Source organism: Hirundo rustica, chromosome 6 (genome assembly GCF_015227805.2).
Source record: "Hirundo rustica isolate bHirRus1 chromosome 6, bHirRus1.pri.v3, whole genome shotgun sequence".
Taxonomy (NCBI): Eukaryota; Metazoa; Chordata; class Aves; order Passeriformes; family Hirundinidae; genus Hirundo; species Hirundo rustica.
In genome coordinates this window covers 28,429,669-28,455,220 of record NC_053455.1, presented here as the reverse complement: position 1 = coordinate 28,455,220, position 25,552 = coordinate 28,429,669, and the positions used below count along the sequence as shown (strand labels likewise).

Here is a 25,552-nt window from a genome sequence, read left to right as displayed (position 1 = left end):
CTGAAGAGCAGCTTGGCAACGCTAAGATTCATCTCGTAATAGCTACCCCCCATGAAAAGGCATCTTTCTGTGTAGGGACTGAAAAGTTTATAGAACCTAGTGTGGAAATTGGACCATTCTCTGTGTGTTAGGATATACCAAAGTTAAGGGAAACATCTGCCTCTACACATGTATTTTTTCACACAACAATGGGATAAGGGACAAATTCACAGCCTCCGTGAATGAAAATCTAAACACATATTGCTTTTCTCTGTTCTTTAAAAAGTGACAATATCTACACGTCAAGAAAAGCCTCGTAATACCTTGATTTTTCTTTACTGGGAAGTCTTCAATCACAGGCTGACACCAGTTTTATTTTTGCCTAATGATACTCATTTCTGGCTCACATATACACTGCTGACCTTCTGGCCTAGGGCTATGGCATTTCCCAAAGCGCTGATTGTTTGTTTGTTTGCTTTTTTTCTCAGCCATTTGCTCAGTTTACACATTTAAAATCAACAGTACAGTGGACAAACTCTACAGCTCATTAAAGAAAACTCCCCTGGAGAAACATTTAAAGAAGGTTATATATAGTTGGCAAGCTTGACTAACCTCTAGGAATATTTATCATCAGTCTTTTAGGCCATTTAGGTCTTTTGTTTTTATCATGAATGCAAGCTTTCTTGCACCAACAGGGCAATTGAAAAAGACATTCAAACATTTGTGAAAATAGGAATGCAATTGCTTTAGGGTGAGTTCTTCAAATGCAGAATTGGTGATTTCCTCATTGCACTTAGATGCAAGGATTGCAGGTCTCATACTTGACACTGCATTGCAGGACAGCTTGGCAGAGCCATGTGTCACTCTTTGCAGGATGCACAAATAACGAGATGCAAAGGGCCCTTCGCTGCACAGCTCTGCAAAGTGCTCATTTTGCAGCCTGTGTATATTTTTTCTTTCATATTCCCCCTTCCTGCCCAGTACACCAGTGCAACTCTCATATACAGAGCTCCATTTCTGGAAGAATTGTAAGGGTATGGCATTTGAGAAACTCTTTGTGGGCTGCTGGGGAGGATCATGTGAATGATTAGCAGTGGGTTTGGTTTTCTTTTATTGGAATGGTCAGCAAGTGCCAGGATATGACCTGCTGCTACTGCTAGAGCCTACAGGTCAGCCAGTGCCTGCATATGGAATGGCAGGTGGACATGAACTTCTCACTTCTATGCCAATGTTGCCCTTTAGGTATGTTCAGTAGTTACACCTGTTAAAAAGTTTCTCCTTTTCTTATTTCTTACTGGACAGATGGGTTTGTTATGTAGGGTTTTGGTCTTTTTTATAGGACTTGCTAAAAGACAAATGGTGTCTTTAAATAAACACCATTTTCCAAAGAGGAGAATGGATGTGCTAATACAAACAGCAAAAAAAATTCTCAGGAATTAAATCCTGTATGTTATGGAATTTACTGCAAGCAGAAGTACCCGAATAGCTGACCTGTTCAGACAGTAACAATGAACTAATCTTTAGTGAACTAATCTAAAATGTTAATATACCTATTTAATTTGTATGAAGTTTTCTCTCCGGTTGTTTTCACTAATTGAACTAAATTACTTCTTTTGTAAAGATATACTAAATTTTTATTTCTTCATTTATGGCATAATTATGTGGAAAAATACGTGAGTTACTACAGGCAGCAATGTAAATCATATTCTTTGAAATTTATCAGATCTAAAGACACAATTGCTAAGATTTTCAGCAACTAATTATTATTGAAATCCACAGATGTTAGGAACTTTATACCACTGAAACTTTGACCCATGGGTACTTACTATAGTGCAGATATCTTACCAAGGGCCAGAGAATAAAAGCAAGTCATTCACTTCAACCAGATACTCTTGGAAGAACACTCACTAGCAGAAAGAAGGTTGGAATGAAAAAGGCATATGACTTGCTTCATAATTACTTTATTTCACTTTCCAATTTGAGAAACAGCAGTTAAAATATTTTATTAAATTACCCAAGACAATGACTATATTGTGTCAGAAGCACTGTTATGCTTAAACACAGGAAGAAAACATCAATCAAAGCTTAGAAGTTGATAGAAAAATAGGGTCAATCTCTCTTTTCACAGATCATAAAAGATCTATTTGCTGCTGTTCTACCTGGATTAACACATTTGCATTAAGCACAACAGTATTTATGCTGCCAGTTCCTGGAGTGGAGGCTCACACTGTCTCCTGGAAGGTGCTGACAAAAAGCTCTGCACAATAAAAAAGAAGGAAGCTAGGGGTCTGGTGGGGAATAAACTAAATGAGTAGTCAAGAGCAGAGTACTCACAGTTTGCTCTCACACTTGCTATTCCCAGAAATCTGCCCTGCAGAGGACAAACAGCAGCAGGTGGGAATGACAGGGGGATTAGTAATGTTACGTTACCTTTAGCTGGCAAAAATGGTAGTCTCTTCTCTGTTCCCTGCAAGTTAATTTACTGCTCTTTTTAGAAAATATTTCCTTATCTTACCAAAAGAAATCAAATGAACTTGAAATCCTGAAAAACCAGAAACTGATAGCACGTTCAGGTTTGACTCAAAGTAGAACTGGTTTCAAAATAATATAGCTGACAAGTGTAGCAAATGGAAAGGGTAAACAAACCCTGTGGAGCAATGGCAGCCTGTGAAAAGAGATGCCTACTATGGAAAAGCCTGAGGGAACAGGCAGGATGTGGATGTGGAACTCAGGATGTCTCTGTTTTGCAAGCCAAGCAAGCATCAAAACATAGCAGTTCTGTTTGCAGATATGGTGGGAAAAGAAGGCAAGGTAATTAGGCCGAGTTGTATCAGAAAGGAGAAAAAGGCATAAAGCGGGATACCTGAATGCAGAATTAATCCCATTGAAATTAAAATTTGCTTCATAGATGCCTAGCTCAAATCTCAGCCAGATACCAAGAAGTGACATGACTATAACTTGTGTAAAGGAAGCCAAAACTTGTCAGGATTTGGAAGATGTGGAAAAGCATAGCTCCTTCACTGGACTGGCTTTAATCAATGATGTTCAATCAATGCCAATTCTTTCCTAACAGAAAACATTTTTTTTTTAAGTAGTTGCAGATGGAGGGGAGCAGTAACATGGCAAATGGTTTTTGTGTGGGTATAGCTGCTATCCTAAGCAGGTACTGCACCTACAGAGGACCTGTGCCTTTTTGAAATCCAAGTTTCAAAGCTGGCTGTTAGGGAGCCATCTGCACCATCACATTCCTGTCTTCTACTACTGCACAATTGGCTGGCACAAGCTACCCAACCCTCACCTCCAGTGCCTGAGCTGTTTGGAGAGCCTGCTCTTTACTTTCCTGTGCAGACAGCTAATTTTGCATTGTCATAAGGACTGGAAAGCAGTGTCTGTGATCACACTGGGTGACTCCTTCTGTGTTTGCATTCAGAAGGCAGCTGGCAGGCAGAACACTGGTGGTAACCTGCTGATGCTGCTTGTTGAACTGGCCCAGATCTCCTCAAGTGCTCCAGTCTCTGAAAAGTGGGATTTTCAAATACTTACATTAAGGTCTGTGCCAACAAGCCACAGTCTCACCCTATCAACTCAATTTTTTATTACAAGTGAAGGCAGAACTGAAGCTTAATGACTAAATGAAGCTAGCCTAATCCAAATAGTATTTAGCTTATTTCCCCAAAGATATAATCCTAGTGCTATTACTTTTGCTGAACAGAAAAGTTATCCAGTTATCCAAGTCCAAATTAGTGCTTTAAAAAAAATGGTAAGAAATGTCAGTGTGGGTGTGTTGATGGAAAATATGTTTGTTGCTTTAACTGGATTCAAGTGAACATCTGAACTCCTCCCAGTTTATTTCTCCTCAGCCTCTCAATGAAAGGTTTCTCTGAAGAAGTTGCATCTCCTTTCAGCTGATACAGATCTCCCAGTCAGCATCAACACTCAGGGCTAAGTTTTCCAGTGTCAGTGCAGAGGTCTTCGTATCATATGCAAAAGCCACTTCTTTTTTTTTCCCATCTGAACAGGACAAGAGAGTTTTCTATTAAATTTAAGAAAAATCCTTCTGAAACACAGTTACACATTACTACAGTTTTTAGTTCCGACTGTCTCTGTCACTGGTGGAAAGAATTGATTAAAAAACATATAGAATTCAAATCTTCCCAGCACACACATAAAAATGCAACAGAATAAGAAAGTAACTATTTCTTTTTTTCTGATTCTTCAAACTATGATACATCAAACTATGGAACTATTCAAGGATTTTTCTGAAAAAAATAACCCTGGTTTCTGCACAGGTGTTCCTCCAAGCACCCTTGACAGGTGGAGGCAGAAAGTCCATTTCTCCATGACTCTCCAAGTGAAGGGACATGCTTGGAAAGCAACAAGAAATCATAACCCCTTTCTGTAGATGCTACTGCCTATCCATATGGGATACCTTGCAATTTCTAGACATCCCCATATAGTCAGGAACTCCAGAGCTTTTGGATGAGCATGGAAACAGAAGCGTAAATCTGGGTTTGTCTGCAATTTTCCTGCTCTAGACTAGGCAGGCTGACAGGCTGAGCAAATGGGCTTTCATTTGAAGTGCCTTCTCTGCTCATGCTCTGTGTAGGACAATGTTTTCTGAATGTGTTCACTCCAAACCATTTTTACTGACATATTTATCATCTTTCAAAGTCAGCATTCTTCAGTTCTGCATGTAGTATTAGTGGTGAATAGCTGCCGATTCCTTTCACTAAATTCTGTCCTTGATATAAAAAAGTAGCAAAGAAAACTAAACAAAGAGGTTTCCTATTCCTTGCAGACCTGTCAGTTTGACACCTCTAGTGAATGGCAGCAGAGCAACAGAACTTCAAAAACTTGTAGTAGAATAGAAGTCAATTCATTACCCTTGGAACTGGTTGTCACAAAAGTGGGTTGCTTTCCAAATCCCAGAATTATCACACGTTCAACTACACATGTAGTGTGGTACTGTCCGCTTTCATCTACGCAGCTGAAAAAAGAAAATTATTTCATATACATCAATTTCTTTCCATCAGTATCAGTGTATTATTACTTCAGTCTCATCCTGAAAGCTCACTATACAGGTTCCCTTTCCTCTATTTATCTTTCTCTTAAAAAGAAGTAGAACTTTCTCCCACTGACAGCTGATTTTTTCACTGCATATCAGATTTCACAGTCAAAAGAAAAACAGTTTGGAAAGCTATTTTATGGCAAAAAAAGCATGGCTTTGAGAATCAGAAAAGTTCTGCGTTTTCAGAAAACAGTAGTTAAAACTCCTAAATATAAATGTAAAGCTAATTTTAACTTTTTTTTTCAAGTAAGATATTTCAGTCTGAGACAAAATTATGTTTAATTTTGTAACTAATTTAATTTTTATTAAAAAGCTGTAAAAAAATCAAACCAAAATGTAAGTTTTTAAAAAGAACAGAATGTTATATCACTCATCTCAAAATGACTTTTTTTCCAACTTCTAGATTTGCTAGCAATTTAGCAATGTTTTTCTTTCCCATCCTCTGTGTTAAATTTTGTAGCTTTAGGACCAACTCCTGCATACTTTTGAAGCTTGAAGGACTAAAAAGTGCCTGTAGAATCACCATTTATGCACTACACAGCCTTCTGTGCAACATACCTCAATAGTAAGTGTTCTAGTGACATATTTGGCATCTCTTTCCTTACAAGCAGCTAAGGATCTCTTTGGCTTTTAGGTTTTGCCACTGAACCTTTGCAGGTGGCATCCCCTTATGTCACTTTCCAAGTGCTTTTCTTCATGCTAATATATGTGGTGATTACTCTGGGAGACTGCAATGGTGTGGTTTTGGTTCCCAGAGAGAAGCACTGAGCATCTCAGGTTGGAAGGGACACGTAAGAATCAAGCCCAACTCCCTGCTCCTTGCAGGACTACCTAAAACTAAACCACATGACTCAGATCATTATCCAGATGTGCTTTGAACTAAGAAAGGCTTGATGCCTTGACCACTTCCTTAGGGAACATGTTCCAGTGACTGACCACCTTCTCAGCAAAGATTGTTAGAAAACAAATCTTAGAAAATACAAATACTTCAGGTGTTGTCTACTTTCAAATTTCCCAGTTTATCTTTTTTGTCTCTCTGATAGGTTTTGCTCTTTCTAATGACTTTCTTTATATTTGTGTCAATCTGCAGAATCTCGAGTTTGACTAAACTGAAACAATATGAGACAGCTCAGCATTTGATGTGTTACTGCCTTCAGACTTACGTAGAACACTGATTACCTCTGCAGCTTTATGACAGATTCTGCACACTCTTGGACTTCACTAAGCAATAGATGAGACTAATAGTGCTACATTTGTAAGGCCTTATGAACTAGAACAGGCATTTCCAGTGACAATGTGGTGGTGGCTTTTGTCCCTAATTGCTGTTACCTGGAAGAGAGAACATTCTTGTGGAAAGTGAATTTCCGATACAGGAACTGTTTCTTGTGGAGATATTGAAATGAATGCCCATCATCAATGTAGAGCTCACCTATGGCACAGGCCTGTGAAACACACCAGAGAGAGCACAAATTAACAGCAGCTTCTAGTGTTGAATAATGAAACAGTCTCACTATATGTTAGCTTCATACTGAAGGTGTGTGTTTATTTTTCTTTAGCGATTTGTATCCCTGGAAGGCTCAGGCAATCCAGCTCTGAGTGTGCTGGACAGCCTGGTTTTGTAAATTGGTGCAGGTGCCACATGTCACCTCTTTATTAGCAAGGACAGTTTTAGGAAGTTCCCTCTCTGTGCCCAAGGGAAGTCTGCGGCCTGCTCCTCCCCTGCTCCTTCCTCCAAGAGACTAGACAAGGGCTAAAAAAGGTCAGAAAAATGTTCTCTTCCGCTGTGCTCAGATAATCACGCTCAGAGGGGACAGTAGGGGAGAGGTTTGAGTCCCCCCAAACAGCACAAGTGGAGAAGAGCCACTGAGCAGTCAAATCTAGATGCCATTGTGCTGATTGAACAGGTAGCAAGGACCTACAAAGATCAGCTGGAGTAGAAGGCATCTTTGTAAAAATGGAACGCTGTCTCAGAGTACCTCTGCGTCTAAGGCCACGTGGAGTTGATAAGAAGTATCTGTCATCCATTCAGTGGATTTTCCAGCTGTGGTCTTCAGTGGTATCACAGTGCCCCCCCGCTGGAATACAGGAATCTGCAAAAACACAAAGCCAGGGCAGGAACGTTCCCAGTCTGATAACGTAATTTTAACAAGGATCAGAGGTAACAGAAGTTTGCTCAAAACTTAGAAATGTACTTTTACCACAAATATATAAAGAAAATTATTCATCTAACAATGGGAATAGTAGCAACCTTCTGTATGTATATAAGCAAAATAATTTTCCTTGGAAAAATAACCCTTGCCTCATCCCACTTCACCACCAGCACAGAGTAGCGTTCAATCTAACAATAAAGGAGACAGGAATTTTATAAAAAAGCTATTTTAGATTAAATTTCTACAAGGAAATTGAACTGTCACTTTTGCTGATTCTGAATATCGGCAAAACAAAAGCTTGGGGTTTTTTTTCAGCTCCATAAAAATAGCATTTTAAAGCAGAAACATACGTTCTCCAGTGTTACTGGGATCTTCACTGTGCCTGCATCTTCCATTCGCTTAAATTTTCTGAAATCATACCAAATCTAGAAAAAATGAAAAAAGAATGAGTATGACACATGTCAAGATCTGTTACCTCTGCTGATGCAGTTACTCTCCTGCTTAACCTGTCACTATTCCAAACAGTCTATTTGATGTGCAAGAAAAAGCATTTATTTTATTAAAATAAATGGCCTTCTGAACAAAAAGAATAAATCGTCATGTCTGAAGCACAAAAATAATTGGACCTTTTCTACAGTTATATGTAATATGTGCACAGTGTCTTGTATGTCTTAAAGCATCTGGAAGTGAAAAACAATGGAACACTTTTTAAATTTTATTTTTTTAAACCTAACCTATTTAAATTGAAATGAAAATTAACAACAATGCTGCGAATAACAGGTGACAGGAGAGCTGCATCTGAATCTCCCATGTACCACACCCGCTGGCAGATTTAACTGCTTTAAGTGTGCCAAGCATTCAATTGCCACAGAGATCTTGATAAAAGTATTTTCTTTAACTTTTCTGGAGAGCCTAGTCTGTTTTTCTCCTTAAAACTGAGATGAATTCTAAGTGTTCTCAGGTGCATTAGTGGAGTCACAGGGCTCTGCATGGTCTCATACACTCCTTTTTGCTGCTTACTGTCTAGAGTCTCATGCTTTTCCTTAGCAAGTATTTTCCCCAAATCATTTCCCTTCCTCTACAGCTCCTGTAGCCAGATGCTCTTTGTAGGAGTGGACCACTGTGCCATCCTGAGGATAAATACCTTTACTTCAGAGAGAAACTGCTCTCTGTATATGTCAGTGTTTGCTACACATGTCCCAGGCTACCAAGGCTTATCTTGTTAAAATTTTCCTTCCTCACAGTTTCCCTCTGATTTCCTTTTGACCTTTCTTCAAAGCTCCCATTTCCCCCAGATAAAATGAGAAGTTTAACCCAAAGAGAAATACATGAAAAAAGGAAATTGACAATGTAGGGAAGCTGTTTCATGGTGATTTATGAGACACAGCAAGTTTTGAAGGAAGTGCAGCAGCTCTTGGAGAAGCAAGAAAGCAAATTTACTGTGAGCCAAGCAAGCAAGGCATCAAGATGGAAGGAAGGGTTCACAGTGGCACAGCATGGCCAGCCAAGACTTGTCACAGCAGCAGTGCTCAGCAGTTAGATGGGGAGCTGGAAGGTTTTGGCACAGAATACCTCTTTGGGCTGAACAGTCGAGCAATTAATATACATCCTTACCTCCTCTGATCCTGGAAACAGAACTGTCACTGTCTTGGCCTCTTTCTCTGTGACTGGATGCACCAGCAAAGCATTTCCTGGAGAAAAACAAACACAGCTATGGGCCTCAAGGCTGCATCTCCCCAGAGCAGAACCTGTGTGCTCTGTGCTTCGCAACCTCCCACAGCCATTTCAGGAGCTTGCTTTGGCATGTCAGTCATATGCTTAGGTTCACTTTCTGCTGAAGAAAAAGGCCTGTGTTGGGGGCTGATGGCTGACTTCAGCAGCCAGCCATACCACAGTAAAAAGCAATCACGTTTGGGCGGTAGTTGTTTACTACTGCCATTTTTGAAGCAGTCTGTGATTTTAGCTGCTCCACCGAACTTGATGTTTCAGGTCAAAACAAATCATGTTTTTTCAAAGTGACTAGTGAGATACAACTGAGCTTTTGCATCTTGTATGTCCTCTATTTTCAAAGTGCTGTTAAAACTAGGTGCCTTAAAGTAGTCTCAAGTTCTATATTCAATTACATATTTTTTTAGTCTTAGGCAGTGTTTTTACATTTTCTTTTTGTCATGTAACACCTCAAAAATATTGAACTTGAATTCTAGAGAATAAGACATCTGCTTACCCAGCATGTACTCATTTTCCACATCAAAAGTTTCCATTTTCTCTGGAAACTCTATCCAGAGAGATCTGTAGAAAAGAAAGATAATGGAATTCTGTTACATTTTTCCTCTCCAATCAACCTGTTCAAGTCCTCCCGCCATTTTCAGGCTCCATTTCCTCCCTCTCTTTACAAGGCAGAGTTATGAAGAACTGAAGATAGGGCAAAGTCTTCTTTTGTGTCAGTGACTCGAAGTCCCCAGTACAACACAGGTTAAGATATTCCAGTATAGTTATCTTTACATCTGTGGCCTTGTTCTCTCCTGCCTTCTTCCTTACAACCTTGCACTCAATCTGTCTTCCTTCTATCAAGAATGAGCCCTTGTGTCCCAGTCTACCAGCAATGCTGGCCCCTGATAAGCTAGATTCTCCAGCACAGTCCTTCCTGTTCTCAACAGCTCCCTCCTGCTTTTGTAGCAAGTCTCCTCCTGGCCACACCTGAAAAACCTGCACCAGAAGTTCATTTTGAGTCTTTCTCAAAAAAGGGTAGTGTAATAACCATCTGGTTATAGAACAGGAGTTGTATATTTAAAGTTTGAGAGATTATGACAACAATAGCTTTTAAGAGATAGGCTCCGGGTTTTCTTACACAAAAGCCTGGCTCACCTGCTCACTCACAGGCATCCACTTGTTCACTGCAGCCCTGCTGCTCATGCGCTTGCTAATGAGACACTTTCCATTCTCTTTGTCTCAGTGAGAAAAATACACTTCCTCTCTAATTCTGTACCTGCTGCAGCAAACTTAACACAATGGAAGTGTGATTTAACACGGTAGGCAGATCACATGTCAAAAAAAAGCTTCATTTCAAGAAAGACAGAAACCCATTGTCTGTCAGTGCATGAAACAGGTGCATTTACACTTACACATGTGCAGACAGACACTCATACTATGTCTGTAATGCAAATCATCTTCAAAACTCAAACCACTCAACCCTTGTCAAAAAGAGTTCAGAGTCCATTAAGCACTGTTTTATGGACTGGCTGGACTACTATGTGATGGTCTTTATCATCAAGAAAAGTTTTAAGTCCAGACTACTTTAAGAAGTTTAAAGTCTGCAATGTGTTTATTGAATTAGTGTGTTTCGGGTCTCACTTGGGAAAAAACCTCAAGACATAATTTTCCTCTGAGAGCCCTAACAAAGCTTGCAGAATGCATGGAAAGAGAATTCAGTATTAGAACTTTTGTGGCTTTTTCTCCCTTTTAATAGTCAAATAAGTAACTAGAAAATTAAGAGGTGGTAATTTAACTTCCCTTCTCCAAGTAAGCTCCTGCGGATACCCTCTAGGCCTCCTGACTCGTGCTCTTACCTCATGACCGGTTCAGCCGCCGTGTGTGCCCGATAGAACAGAGTGTATAAGTAGGGCAGGAGGACGTAGCGCTCTCTAATGGCTCTCCTGATGATCTGGGTGCTCTTCTCCCCAAAGAGCCACGGTTCGCGCCGTTTGCTCTCCATGTTAGAGTGACCTCTGAAGAAGGGCTGGTAGGCTCCCGCCTGATACCAGCGAACAAGTAACTCTGGTTCTGGATCTCCAATAAACCCTCCCACATCAGCTAGATAGCGCGCAGACAAATAAAAACACACAGTTTTGGAGACTGCTCTGGAAAATGTGAAGCTCTCCTCTAACAAACATTCCAAGTGTGTAAATCCATGCATTTCACAGTTTGTTCACTGTTCTGCTGTTGGCCAGGTACGCTTGTCCAAATAAGAGTAAAATAACTGGTGCAACAAGTTATGCTTTGAAAAAAAATCTCAAGAGAGGTATTGAAGGTTAAGTGAGTGACTTTCCCAGGGACAGAGGACTGTCATAGCGATGCTGTAATCAAAACACCACCTGAGGACTGCTGCTCCAGATGGGACACAAACACTGCACAAAAGTTAGTGGAGACACGATGGTGAGAGCCAGGTTTCAGGCTTCTGAAACCAGACTAATGTGTGACACCACCTGGAAATGCACAGGGCTGTTGAGCTTTCCACCGTCTATCCTGAAGTCTGCCTTGGAAATACAAGCTTGGTGGCACCATTTATGCAGTGAGAAACACATTACCTCCACAGAATGAAATCCCTGCCATGTTGATGGTAAGAAGCATTGGAATGGATATTTTCAAGTAACTCCACTCCGCCGTGTTGTCTCCAGTCCACACCGCCCCTGGAAATACCCAGTTTCAGCATTATGCAGGGAAATTGAATGTATATCTCAGTTTATGCTTGCAGTTAAGGAAAGAAGACAAGAACAATCATGAACTACTTTGGATTTCCTGTACATTCCACCTTTTTTTTTTCTTCTTTATACTCACATGCTCTTGAAATAGGCAATAAAAGCAGGTATTGGTTGGACACATGGTTGCTGCTCTACCTTTGACTCACACACACCTTGCCAGCCTTTCCTGATTTTTTTAATCACTTGCACTCTTATGAGCTTACCACTTTAGTATTTCTAAGACAATTTCTGTCCTTTTTAGACTACTGTCCATCAAACTTAATAGAACAAAGCAGCAAGGAAGGCATCCCGCTAATCCTTACTTACCATACTTCTGTGATCCAGCAAAGAAAGATCGTGTGAGGACAAATGGTCTCTCTTTTCCTGAAGAACGTCTGATAAGTCCTTCTGCAGTTGCCATTTGCTGAAAATCATGAATAGAAATGTCAGGAAGACAAACTCTTTAATTAGGGTACTTTCTACACTGTTTTATTCTTACTAGACTATACGTGAACAAAAGGATTCAATAGTCACAGCCAATGTGATTTACATTATTACGGTAGCAAGGCACAGATGATGTCCCATTTTCTTGTGACCAATCACAGTTTATCTCAAATATTGCAATATCCAGCAGAGTTTCAGGCCTTGATGAAGGTTATAGAATACAAGTCAAGTACCACATCACACATACTCCATGAGAGTAACTGCTGTTTGTGTCTCCAGATACTCTACCTGGTAGAATCCGTAGAGGTTGTGTACTTCCCGATGCTCCCAGTTGTTGTAGTGCACAGCATCTTTCTGCATTGTTAGTTCTGCCCCCTTGAAGACTGAAGGCTCATTCATATCATTCCATACAAAGAGGATATTAGTGGATGCCTGTGACACAGGGTTGCGATTAGATCATGACAGAGCCAATCCTGCGACCTTGAGTATTTATCTGAAGTGGGTGTCAGGCTACTCTGGGATACGAGTAGAAACAGCAGCACAAAAGCAAGACTTGGTAATTATACTTCTCAGGTGACTTGAAAGCCCCCAGTCATTCATCTCATCCCTCTCAGAGGCCCTTCTAGTCAGGGTAGCAGCCTGCAAGCCCACTTGATTTTTTTCAATTCTTACAAAACTCAGTAGGCACTTGCTATTCCTGCTTTCTGATGAGGGAAAAGAGGCAGGGAAAAGACAAGTATGAAACAGCCATGAGGAAAAATTAGAGAAGGCCAGAGGTGAAAGCTGGAGAGGAAAAGCAGCATAGGAAATATCTACTATGCCTGTCTACTAGGGAAGTGATTTCAACAACTCTTCTGCAAACCAAAACTTTGGAGCAGGGTGAGGGTGAGGGGAGCTGGAGGTGTGCAGCAATGGTCACCCAGACACTTTCAGCACTAGGCAGGAAGGTCAGGATGAAGTGACTGAGCTGTGAGAGTGCATTCCCATGTCACTCCTTGTGTCCTATCATGGTAGTAAAAGCTGGAATAGCACCAGCTGGTTTAGATTATGGGTTCTTAAAATGCCTGCAGTTTGTCCCTTCTGCTGCAACTAAGTGCGCGTGTTCACTGGTGGTATGTGGGCTCCTATTGTCATAGTGTAGATAAGTCCATGGAGAAAATCCTTCTGTGGTACTTCAGCTTATCAAGATATTTTCCTCTGCATTACAATAATAGAGCTACAAAGGCCAACAACTTGCTTAGACAGTATCTTGTCTCTTCTCCCTTTTCAGGCTTTCTGGGATATGTAGGTCAGAGCAAATAAATACAAACCTTGTATGTTTTGAAGGCAAATTGATCTGCATACCATTTTCGCACTTCAGGATTGGTGAAATCCAGGTAACAAGAGGAACCTGTGGATGTGGGAGATCCCATGATTTGAAGAACATTGTCTTTGCACCATACAATGGCCTAAAGCTACAATGGTTTTCATAGGCAGCAATAATGTAGTTGCTATTTTTTCTAAAATTAAAGGAGCAAATTCCAGGCTGACTTGGAATTCAATACACCCCTTGCCACGCTGAGAAGGTCAACACACTTAGATTCAGAAGGTCTGAAGCTCAGCATCATTTAAAGATGACTGCTAGCAGTCTGGAATATGTTCACAGTGGAACAAGTAGTCAGGGGAAGACAACATTGCCGATACTCTGAGCTGCTCAAACAGAAAAGTGTCACTGAGAAGCTGAATAACTACATCCTGCCATGCTACTATTAGTTGTAATATGTCCTTGATTTTTCCCATAATCATTCCTTTGCCAGGATTGTGGGCTTCCTGTCTGTGAAGAAGGGAGACAACCTCCTTTGGTTCCCTGCAATGAGATTGTCTCGTTAAACATAAGATAACTTATGTTACACATAAGTGTAAACATAAGAAATCACTGTATTACTATTGAATCAAAGTCTTCAGGATCAGGGTTCACTAAATTTCATCCAGCCTACATAAGCTGCGCTCATTGCAACAGACCAGACTGCATTTCTGTGTCCAAGACAAGTTGGGAGGATGAATGGTGTCCTAGATGACACCTCTTCTCATCAATAAATCCAGCTTTTTTAGTTCTAGGCACTGGGATTATCTGCAGATCCAACAGGTACGGCTGAGGCAATCAGGACATGATTATACCAACCCCCCATTGTTATAAATTATATTAATTTTTAATTATTTTTGTAATTATTAATATTTACAACAAATGCAAGGAATATAAGAATTTAATTCTGCTTTCATGGATCTCAATTAAACTATTCTGCAAAATTTTTAAAATAAACAGCTTAAAATATAGAGTGTTTTTTTACCTGGCCAAGAGATGCCCTCAAAATCTTGCCCATTTCTGTCTTTCACAAAGTATCCCTTTTCTTTTGCTTGTGCATACAGGGTATATGAAGGATCAACCTTAATATGAGGATCTATGATGACAACAAGCTGCCAGGGTTAAGAAAATAAAGCACATCATTGACATCAGCTGTGTTTAATAAAACAGTAAGAGTTCACTTTTGATAAAAGGCAGAGAATGACTTCATCTCAGGTAAAGAGGAGAGCTGTGCCCCTAGTTTTAAAAAGCAGATACCAGGTTTTTTATATCCTATGTTAGACATATGTACAGGACCTGAATTTAAAAGCAGTGCATGAACTCACCCCTCTGAAATAAATGACAAAAGCCATTGTTAAAGATAAAAGTAAGTACCCCAACCCCTAAAAACACAATGTTTAATTTACTGCTGTATTCTGTGAATGGGAATGTATCTGACTTCCGTGTTCATGTACCTGCTTAAAATCATATACCTTAAGACATTTAAATTCATTTTAGTTTGTGTAGCATGCAACAGGTATTGTATTTTGCAGTTACACTCTGCTGCTTTGCATCAGAGCTGAGAAAGTACTATAGCTCAAACTGAGACATTATAAAACTTGAATTTCAACAATCCCCTGTTCATTGACTTTTGGCAAAGGTCAAGCATTAAGCAATTCTACAACTCAGTAATTCCAAGGAAAATATTTTAGCTGTAAAAACAGAAATACGGAAACACAAAGAAAAGCTGAAGCAACCATAGAAATCATCAATGGTGAAAGCTTATGTTAAGAAGAAAAATTTTCTGCTGTGTTCATCAATGACAGCACCAAGCTGCTTCTGAAAAATGGAGTTTCACATGGGTCAAATTTAGCTGGATTGTCAGGATACAGAACAAACTACTAAATAATAAAATGGTATGAGGAACTGAATTAAACAAAATAGCTTGCATGCTGGAAGCATCACCAGATGGCAACACAGTCTAATTTATTCTTTTGTGGTTCACTTGTTTCCAGTATCCGAAGTACCCTGCTTAAAGCTAGATTGGGTAAATTCACACCACAGAGATATCTTTTCTTTCTTCCTGCAATATTATTTACCTTGCGTTTTTTCTTCCTGAGATGTTCTTGCATCTTTCTGGGGTTCTGGAATTTCTGTTTGTCCCAAGTAAAATACCTCTTGCCGTCTGTGTGCTCTATATCCAGCCATATGGCATCATAAGGAATGTCATGGGCATCAAAGCCAGCATCCACTGCCTTGACATCTTGCTCATCTTCATAATTCCACCTGCACTGATGGTAGCCCAGAGAAAAAAGTGGGGGCAAGGCTTGAGTGCCTAGAAAGAGTAGATGAATGAAGATAAAACTGTCAGTTAATTCAGTCTTCCCACATTATAATGTGGCCTGTCTTGATAGTGACTGGCAGTTCTAGCCCCCTGTGTTTCACCTTTTCATCTAAGTGAAGTTTCAGATAGCCGTAATTATGCTGGCTTCTCAATTACAGCCAAGTTTGACCAGCTGTGAACGCTAAGGAAAACAAGGACAGAGGCCTGTATTCACAAAGCATGAGCCTTTAATCTACACACTGCAGTTTGGGAACAACTGGCTTCCAGCACACAATGGGCTAGGTAAATAAATACTGACCCACTCTTGGGTACAGCATGTTCCTCAGAGAATCTCCTGGATAAGTGAGCCATTCTGACTCCAATTATGTGAGCTAGTACCTGTCAGTTGTGCAAACTGCTTGAAGATATCAAATGCAGTGGGTCCCATCAGCAGGAAAACATCAATTATCCCACTTTCTGACATCCAGCGTACGTCAGTTAGAGGCACTGCTCTCTGCTTAGCAGTCTCTGCAGCAGAACTGGATGGAGTGTGCTTAGAAGGAAAACAAGGTAAACCTGAATCTCTATCAAACTTTTATTCCATGAAGGAGCAAATAGGGTACACACTGAATGTTTCTTATATATCCTTCACAAATCCTTTACCTTGCACACCACTTATACAAAGCAGAGTAACAGGTAATGAGAAAAAATGGGTAATGATGGGCAAACTAATTAAAGCATTTCCATAATTAAAGACCATGAATTTTCTGTAGGATCTCTAAGTAATATCCAAGACAAATAAATAAATAAATAAATAATAACAACAACAATAATAATAATTAACCACATAATGCAGTGCTGGAAAAAAGATTTGCTTTTTTGTCATTGTTTCAATTTTAACAGAATTCATATGTTCATGTTTCAAGACTGAGTTCCTTTCCTGAACATTTTATATTTCTTTGGGGTCAATTACATTCCACAGAAGAATGAGCCTGCTAAGCAGAAATCTGTGGCAATTCCAAGAATTTAAACACTTATAAAAATTTCTCAAATCCAAGTGACTGTCAAGATTTTTGTTCACCATTTTTTATGCCTTCTACATCCGTGTAGATTTTTTCTATGTATTTTCCCTTTGCCTCCTCCTGTAGACCTGTGAAGATACAAGATCTATAACTTGGCTCTTGAAAGGAGTCATCTCTTTGTTCTTTTAGTTTATTACAACAAATTTAGCAATAGGAAGGACAGGAGGAAGAGACTGACAATTTTTCATTAGTGAGCAAAAGAGAAATCTCCATTAGTGCTGTATTCCTGTTGGCCCTGTCCTGAAGTGTTTTCTTTTGTTATTTAATTCTGAGGAAAGTGAACAACTCTCACCTCAGCTACTGCCTTTGTGCTAATATCCACCAGTGTTTCTGAAGAGTTCAGCCAGAAGATCCCTGAAGTTCTCTTGGGCTTGTGTGCTAAGAGAAGGGGTACTGAACCATAAATGCCTATTTTGTCATGTATCTTGTGGCCGAAAATATCCAAATTATAAAGCCGGTAGGCATCACCATCACTAGGACAAACAAACAGATGTGTTTGTTACATGTAAGCATCTTGCACTGGGCTAGTTTTAACTCTATTGCCATCCTGCTAAACCTGGTGAATACTCAGTGAGTGCTGTGTTCTGGTCTTTTGTTTAGCATCCAAAGCTGAAATATGGACTGCCTACATTACTGCTTCTTTGCTTTGGTCCTCACTATCTGAAGGAAACAAGATTTTTCCTGCCAGTGAGGCTACTGTGCATTTGCTTTAAATCCTAAAATATTATTTCTGAACTCTCCCGTCTTCCCACAGAACTGCTCTTTTATGAGTTCTGCTAAAACAGGACCAATCCTGCAAGTCAGAAAAAAACTGCATGGAAAATTGGGAGAGAACAGAAAGGATCATTCATGAAGTTGCACACTAGGGAAAGCAGAACGCCTTATCCACATGAATAGGGGCTACAAATCAATTTGCTGCACCATTAAGCTACTGTATGATATACATATTATTAATACAATGTTACAGCTCTCTCATACAAAAAGAAAAAAAAAAAGGGAAGAAGACACTGCATTCACTAACAATCTGACACCTTGACACCTTTACCTGGTGTTTTTGAGACAAAGTGTTTCTGTGTGTTGTGGTATTCCATAAATATGTTCATATCCATGTAAAGAGAAGTCCATGCCTACAGAAGTAGGACCTGTGGAAATAATATTAAATTATAAGAATGCAGAGTTCTTAGGATTATATGAAAAGAATAAAGCAGAGCCACCTAACTGGATAAACCAAAGGAAAATAGGTTTTAATGTTTCAATAATTAACCCTTTCATGCTTCCTTTCAACTTCACTTCCATTATTACTTCTGCTCTATAGAGGTATTGTTTGAAAGAAATTGTATTGTATTGTATTTCTTCTGATTTTGAACTTCTTAACAAGACAAAATGAATCACTTTAACAGAAAAAAAATCAAAATCCATGTAATCATGGGTCACCTCTTTAATTGGTAGTGAAACTGCTTAAAATTAACTCCTGTTTTAATGCCAGTACCTACAAGCCAAACTTTGCAGAACAGTGGACTTCAGAATCTGAATTGTCTGTTTCCCACTGCCACACTACTGAATCCAGAGCAACTTTTGGCAGGAGACCAGAGAACCTGCAGACTGACGAGCAGCAGCTTCAAGATCAGAATCTGACCATATAGAATTTATTCCTCTGACATGGAAAACAGAAAAACATGATGAAATAGCATGAACAACAAGGGCAATGGCTTCCTGCCCTCTATATCTTGACCATGAGCTGAGGAAATTTCTGTCACCAAAAGAAATTCCTTTCAAACTTCCCTCTTTCTACTGCAGCTGCTGGGTAGTGCTGGTTGCTATAAAAATCTGCTTGATAACGATAATGGACAAAGCTAACCAACTTAATTAATATAGAATACAACAGGATAGACAGCAGATCATCATATATTTTGGTAATTTGTAATTTAAATTGTATTTCAGCTAACTGCTCTCATGTCTATAAGCTTAAGATGGCCTTTTTAGTCCACACTTCGAAAAAATTTCTTTGTGACAATTTTAATGCTTAGATATCATGATTTCTGATATGTCATGGGAATAAACTATAGGTAAAGTCAATGTTATGTAATAATACTAAGAAAAAGGAAAGGAAATAATGTATTATATACAATATATACATATAAAGTCAGACAATGCAGATAGTGTTAATGCTGTGTCAGAAATGGCATACAATGACTTGATGAAATGAGTCACATTTAATGTGTTCCCTCTTAAACAGAGATCCAATGAATATTTGCAGTTTTTGTCAAATTGTTACCCATCACTGATTTCTAATTAAAACAAAATTAAGGCAACTGAATAGCAGGAGCGAGCGGGACATTGATGAACATTAAGCAGCTAAAGAGAAGGCAGACAGAAATTTGATGGGTATATTCAAAACAGTAAAGCTGTTTTCAGAACTAGGCTGAGACTTACCATGAGCTTTGATGTCTAAGAAACTGCCAAATTTCTCTTGCCAGAGACCTAGATCCTCTTGTTTTTCCTGTACAAATAGAAACAGCTAAGCCTAGCAAATGAAACTGCTCACAACATGAATGTCTGAGAAAAAAAATGTTTATTCACACAGGATTTACACTGCCTTTTGTGGGTTTTTTTTGTGCCACATATGGCTAATATAAATAAATCAGACACACAAATCAGATTCAGCTCCAGGAATTTACACTGAAGACCTGACGTGCACATGTTGTACACAAGCAGTCTGCTACAGCCTAAAATAATATCTGAAGTCTTGGATAGAATCACAGAATGACAGAATAGCGCAGTTTGGAAGGGACCTCAAAAGATCACCTGGTCCACCCTTTAATGGTAAAGGGAGCCTTGATGATATTATCTAGCTGCCTGACCAAACAAATCTTGAAAACTTCCCATGATAGGGACTATGCCACACCCCTGGGAAGGTTGTTCCAGTGAGTGGTTATTCTCACTGTGAAAAATGTGTTTCTCCTTGATGTTGAATAGATTTATGAAATATATGGGTGGAACCAAATGGAAAAAAACCATATAAACAGAAACCAACCCACTCCCCCAAACAGTGAGGTTCAGACAACAGAAAAAGCTCTTCAGACATTCTGGAGTGTCTGTAACTGATACTTTTAACCTCTTTGTGTCCTGCAGTTCTTGGTTGTAGAATTTACACCTAGTTTTCTTTTCTACATTCATCCCACTATAAGTAGACATGGCCTCTTGCAGCTGTGTGACTTCCCTGGCAGAAATCAGAGCTCAAACATGAGTACGCTGAAAGCAGCACAGCTCCTGCCATTTATAACAGGATAGCGGAGCAAGCAGCCATCTGCTCTGCAGGAGGCTAAAATTGTATCACAGACACAGCTCAGCCTCCTGGGAAAACTGCTATGTGCCTCTGTGCACTGCCAGGGCCTGCTCTATTTTAAGATAGACTATTAGGCCTGAATGTATGTGGAGACATATTTTCTGACTGTTATAAAAAAAGATCTTGTTCTTTTGAAACTCTCTTTGCAATGAACAAGGAATTTGAAAATGACAAATATCACCACAAAACTCCCTTTTACACATCTACTTCAGATCAAATAAGAGAACAAAACATAAATAAATTAGTAATTGAAGGCTGTAGGAAAAAGAAGTTTTTGTGCTAAATCTATGTGACTGATGCCTTCTATAGACATGGTAAAACACATAAACTTTCTTTCAACTATGAATTTGTAAAATATCTCACTACGTTATATCAGGTCCTTTTTGAAAGTGGTTAGACTGCATTTGTGAACATACTATAGGGCAAAATGAACATGTAATTTAATTTTCTTTTACAAAATATTCCTGCTGGAATTGCAGTGAGCATGGGTTACCTTAGAGCAATCACTTGCTGCCTCCTCATTTTGTGCTGTAGGTTTTCTAGTGAAAACAAATACATAGAGATAATCAGTTTATTGTTAACATAACCGAGGATTTCAAACAGAAACTTAAAATAGCATCATGCATTGCTTTATCCATCACGTAAGGCTTTTGGTGCAAACTTGCAAGTCCTTTTAATATTCAATGCCTTAAAATAACCTTCACTCAACACTTGAGTTAGGTTGACTTCTTGGCTTTTCATGTATATTTCTATTGCATCAGCATTTTACCTGCCTAGAAGATCCTCACTTCTTTATCATTCTGCTAAGGGTTCTCTGTTAATTTCAATGTTTGAAACGATGCTCCACAAGAGAGATGCTCGCTATGCCCTATACCGAGGTTTGTAATCCTTCCAGCACTCTGTAGTGTGATTAACCTATGAAATCTTGCAGCTAGATAGCACATTGCTAATTGAACTAAAGTTGACTTCTAGTGAGTTATACCTACTTAAATAGTGCATTTAGTGAGAAAAAAAAAGAAACTAATAACCTCACCATACTACCATCACTCATTCCCAAGAAAGACACCAGGGGTACCAGGTTACTTCTGTGTTTTGCAGCATTGGCCATTAAATAAGGTTAGCATTTCGCATATGGCTGCTGCAAGGGGTTAAAGCAGTCTGCAGCTAATTGATCTAGAATTTGTTTGTTAAAAACTTCCCCTTGTATTTACTGTACTTCTGAAGTTAAAGAGAAGTATTATTTCAGTGTGTAAGAGCTTTCAGAAACTCTAATTGCATAGAATTGTTTATCTTCAGCTACGATACAACCAGTATATACAATGATGTGATAGATAGATGCTGTACCTGCCACTGGAAGGTGGTTGCAGGTGCTCAAAATACAACAAACCATTGGAATTCATGCTCATAACAGTCTCACCCTTGGACTGCAGTTCAACTTGGAAAGGGTTTGCTGTGACTTGAAGTTTGTAGTCTTCATTAGCACTTGACAGCACCAAAACACCCGCCTCTTGGTGGGATATGAAGAGTCTGGCAAATGAAAAGCAACAACAGCTTTATATGTATCAGCAACACATGAAATCCACTGTACGTAAGTAACAATTGATACAAAAGACAGGCTAAGAATATCGGCATACATTGCACAAATCTCAAGGCTAATGTTGAGCCAAAGAAGGCCAGAAATACATGCTGTGCTCAGGGTTCACTGTACAATGCAAAAAGTGGCTACAGAACTGCCACGAAAACTATCCAGAGCTTGCATTCCTTTTACATTAACAGGTAATGCCTTAGGTAAAAACTTGTACTGTCACAAATTGGCTATTTTCTGATTGGGTCAAACGGGCTTAGGTTTCTTACGTGTATGATAAAAATTGCTCTTAAGTATTTAACATGATTTTTTGAAAGTAAATTAACCACATGCATTTTTGTTTTCTCTTCCGGGTAAGAACTTTATATTGCAGAGAGACAACTGCACTGTAATATAAAGGAGGAAGCTGTCTAAGATATTAAGATGCTAAATCATCATCACTTAAATTACCCATCACTTACCTCTGGGTGGTAGGTTCCTTTATAAGAACATCAGGAACTTTGTATCTTGCTCTGAGAGGAGATGCCTCATCGATTTTAAGCCTGAAAATATTGCCTTCTATTTCATAAATTTCTACTTGCAGAAGAACCTGTGAGCAAACAAAAAGATAAACTTGTAAGGGTAAAAATAACTTATTTTTAACACAGCACCACCAGACACTTACTATCTGGAAAAAACCAAAACATGTCTGCTTTCTGATTTAATGTTTATTAGCACTCTCGAGAGTAAAATCATCACCCATATGAATTTACACCAGCTAACTCTACTTCCGTCCTTTGAAGAAGCAATGCCTTTTAAGTGAACTCTTTATCTTCAAGCATCTGATATCTAGCATTACAGACAAAATCTTATTATTTTGAAATAGTGGAGAAAACTCAGAATTAAAAATATTTTTCAGACAAAAAGTGTTATATTCAAAACTCTCTTTTTTCGTAAAGCAATTAGTTTTTTTTTAAGTTAAATGCTGATTAATAAGGACATATTTAGGCTGACAGTTTGCATTATCTCTCAAATTTCTATCACTGAAGCATCTCAAAACCTGCAAATATCAGTCTGGTTGACAATATTCACTGCTCCTTCTGTAAGCACCCTCTTATGCTATGTGGTATCTCACCTTATTCTCCTCATGAATGATTTGGAATTTGACATTCTCATCACTTAATGTTACCGAATCCAACAACACTCGATATAAGGATTTTCCAGGATGCAGAAGTTTCTGACGCCTGTCAAGACAGGAAATTGTTTTTGGTTCCCGCAGTTCTTGTAGCTTATATCATACAGAGGGGCATAATACTGTTAGAAATGCTTACCTATTAATTTTGTATTGAATTTTTTCAAATACAATTATTAGCACTTCAAGTCAAGAGGAAAAAGAAGGAATATAGTTCTGAGCACACCAAAATGCTTACGCATTCGATGTTAGAGGGGTTCAGGGGTTCCCCCATCACTGCTCCCTATGGTTTTTTATAACAGTAATAGTCTTAATTCAAGTGTCCAGTTCTTAGCTGTACAGTTACATTATCGTTCTTTCATTTATCCCTGAAATTTCAGTTGAATAATCCCTTTTTCATTATCTGTCACATATCCCTGTAACTCCCCAATGAACACCTTCTGCATTCTGGGGTGATGAAACAGTGTGTGTTTGTAATTTGTAACGTCCAAATACACACCAAAGAAATTGTTTCTCAATAAGTCTGATGACTACAGAGTTTTGGCTACAGCTTTTGGCCCTGATAACGTTTTAAAGTCAGAGATCCTTAAATAAAGGCTCTTTCAACTGTTTGTAGAATTCTCCATGCCAAGCCCACGTTTTATGAACTATTTGAAGATAAGTGTCTTGGAGGCTATCTTAAAGACAAACTTCTTAATTCATAAACAAAATATGTCCGTGACTAGCTGGTATAACAATGTGCAGCCATTTCTTTCAGTCAGCACAGGAAAGAACACAATGGAGGGAAGAAAAAGTCCAGAGCACAGTTAGAAATTGGATGAGAAATATGACAGCATAAGGTTAGCTTTAAGGGACTAGTGAGCTAGAATTTAGATTTGACACATTTCTGGCCAATGTACTTGCTCAACAGGACTGTAATCACACACACTATTGTCACAGACTAATGATTTCTATTGAGTGTTCTGCTGCTTTGAACTGCAGATAGTCAAGAAATATCCACATCAAGAGAACAACCTGCATCTGAGTGCACTGATAATTAAAATATTGCTGGGACTTTGTCAGATGAGAGGACTGATCCTTTTGAACTTTAACAGAAGACATTCTGGGGGTAAGACTACACGTTTTAAAGTCTGCTGATTATTGCTTGCTGATAGATAAGTAGAATGTTCACCTTTGAAAGAAAAATGCTGAAAGTAGCAGACTTGCTGTGATTAGAAGTCAATGTGTAACTACTTCTTATATATTTTACTATTAGTAGTTTTAAAATAACCAATTCTCCATACCTGTAAAAAGCAATCTGATTGCATTTCTTAAAGTTGCTTTTGTCCACAGCCTCATCTTGGATACTAGAAAGAGCAGATAAAGAAAGTGTTTAAATGTGTCCATCAAACACCTGCTGAATGATAAGATGATGGGGGTCCTTTTCAAGAATGGTCACGATTAAAGACAGCGCAGAAAACTCCGCAGAAAACATAAAATGTGAAGGACCTTGAACTACTGTGTTTAGATATGGGAAGAGTTTCTTACACATTTAGTTTCATGCTGAACCATTTCCTTTTAAACTCTGAAATTTTGAGAAATGATTGCATCTATGACTAACAGAGCTGAATTTCAGCATAGCTGAATTCTTACGGGTTTGCATTTTGAAGCCAGACCTCGTTCTGCAGTCGTTACAGTTCATTATTATTTTCCAGTAATATGAAGGGAGAAATGGGGAGGATTGGCAGAAAGTAAGAAATCCTGCACCCTTTTCTTCAACCTTCAGTGGGACCTACAGAGGACGGAGGCTTCTGATGGTCCTGCTGACAGCTCTGTTATCTTTAGGCTCTAAGTAACTTTTAGATTTATTAGATAACAGTTTTTTATTTGCCTGAAATAAAATGGGCTGCCAGTAGTGTCTATCATCAAAATATTTCCCAGATCATGCTGGGTTTAGACACAGATGTAAGGGAATAAGGTATTATTTCTGGAAGATAAGGCACTGACGCTTATGGAATACTTATTAATTACATACATGCAACACAGGAAATGCGGACGGCACCCACTGAGGCTCAGTCACAATTACAAGTCCTGGATTATTACCAGAGATCTCACAGTGACCGTATATTTAGATCACTTAGCCCTTCCCATTTTTGCTTGAAGGCACGTACGTCCTTTCGGGTTTTGCTCCAAGTTCGTGCGCCTCTGCCGGCGCACCGAACACGGAGAAGCCCGAACTGCCCCTGGAGCTGTGGATCCGCTCGCTGCCCCGCTCCGCCGCGGGAAGGCCGTGCCCGGGCAGGGCGGCGCGGACAGCAGGGGCACGGCCGCGCCCGCCCGCCCCAGCCCTGACCCGCTGGATGGGGCCGGGAACCGGCGGAGCCACCCCGGCAACAGCGGGAGCGAGGAGACGGCCGGGCGAGGACCGTCCCCCAGGCTGCGTTACCTGACTCCCCCCGGCGTCCCCGCCTCCATGGCGGAGCTGCCCCGAGCGACCCCCGCGGAGAGAAGGGGCGGCGACCCGCCGCGCCAGCCGGGGAACGCCGCGGGCCTCAAGCGCGACCGGGCCGGCGAGTGACAGCCGGGGGCGGCGACAGCCCGGGCCGAGCCGGCGAGCGGCTCCGCCCAGCGCCGCTCTCGCCGGCCC

At 39.7% G+C, this 25,552-nt stretch overlaps 1 protein-coding gene across 1 annotated transcript; it reads right to left on the bottom strand.

Moving 5' to 3' along the window:
- Positions 1 to 1,930: 1,930 nt before the first annotated feature.
- GANC (glucosidase alpha, neutral C) lies at positions 1,931 to 25,484 on the bottom strand. Its single transcript, XM_040067234.1, has 24 exons — positions 25,352 to 25,484; positions 24,210 to 24,272; positions 22,870 to 22,978; positions 22,217 to 22,344; positions 21,515 to 21,697; positions 20,664 to 20,709; positions 19,258 to 19,324; positions 17,870 to 17,966; positions 17,117 to 17,297; positions 16,142 to 16,295; positions 15,519 to 15,754; positions 14,426 to 14,552; positions 13,409 to 13,488; positions 12,387 to 12,530; positions 11,982 to 12,078; positions 11,502 to 11,603; positions 10,764 to 11,007; positions 9,422 to 9,486; positions 8,812 to 8,888; positions 7,548 to 7,622; positions 7,024 to 7,137; positions 6,377 to 6,489; positions 4,863 to 4,966; positions 1,931 to 3,990 (listed from the first exon to the last, which is right to left on the bottom strand). The coding sequence occupies exons 1-24, from the start codon at positions 25,378 to 25,380 to the stop codon at positions 3,881 to 3,883; spliced, it is 2,745 nt and encodes a 914-aa protein (XP_039923168.1). The 5' UTR covers positions 25,381 to 25,484; the 3' UTR covers positions 1,931 to 3,880.
- Between the last annotated feature and the right edge of the window lie 68 nt (positions 25,485 to 25,552).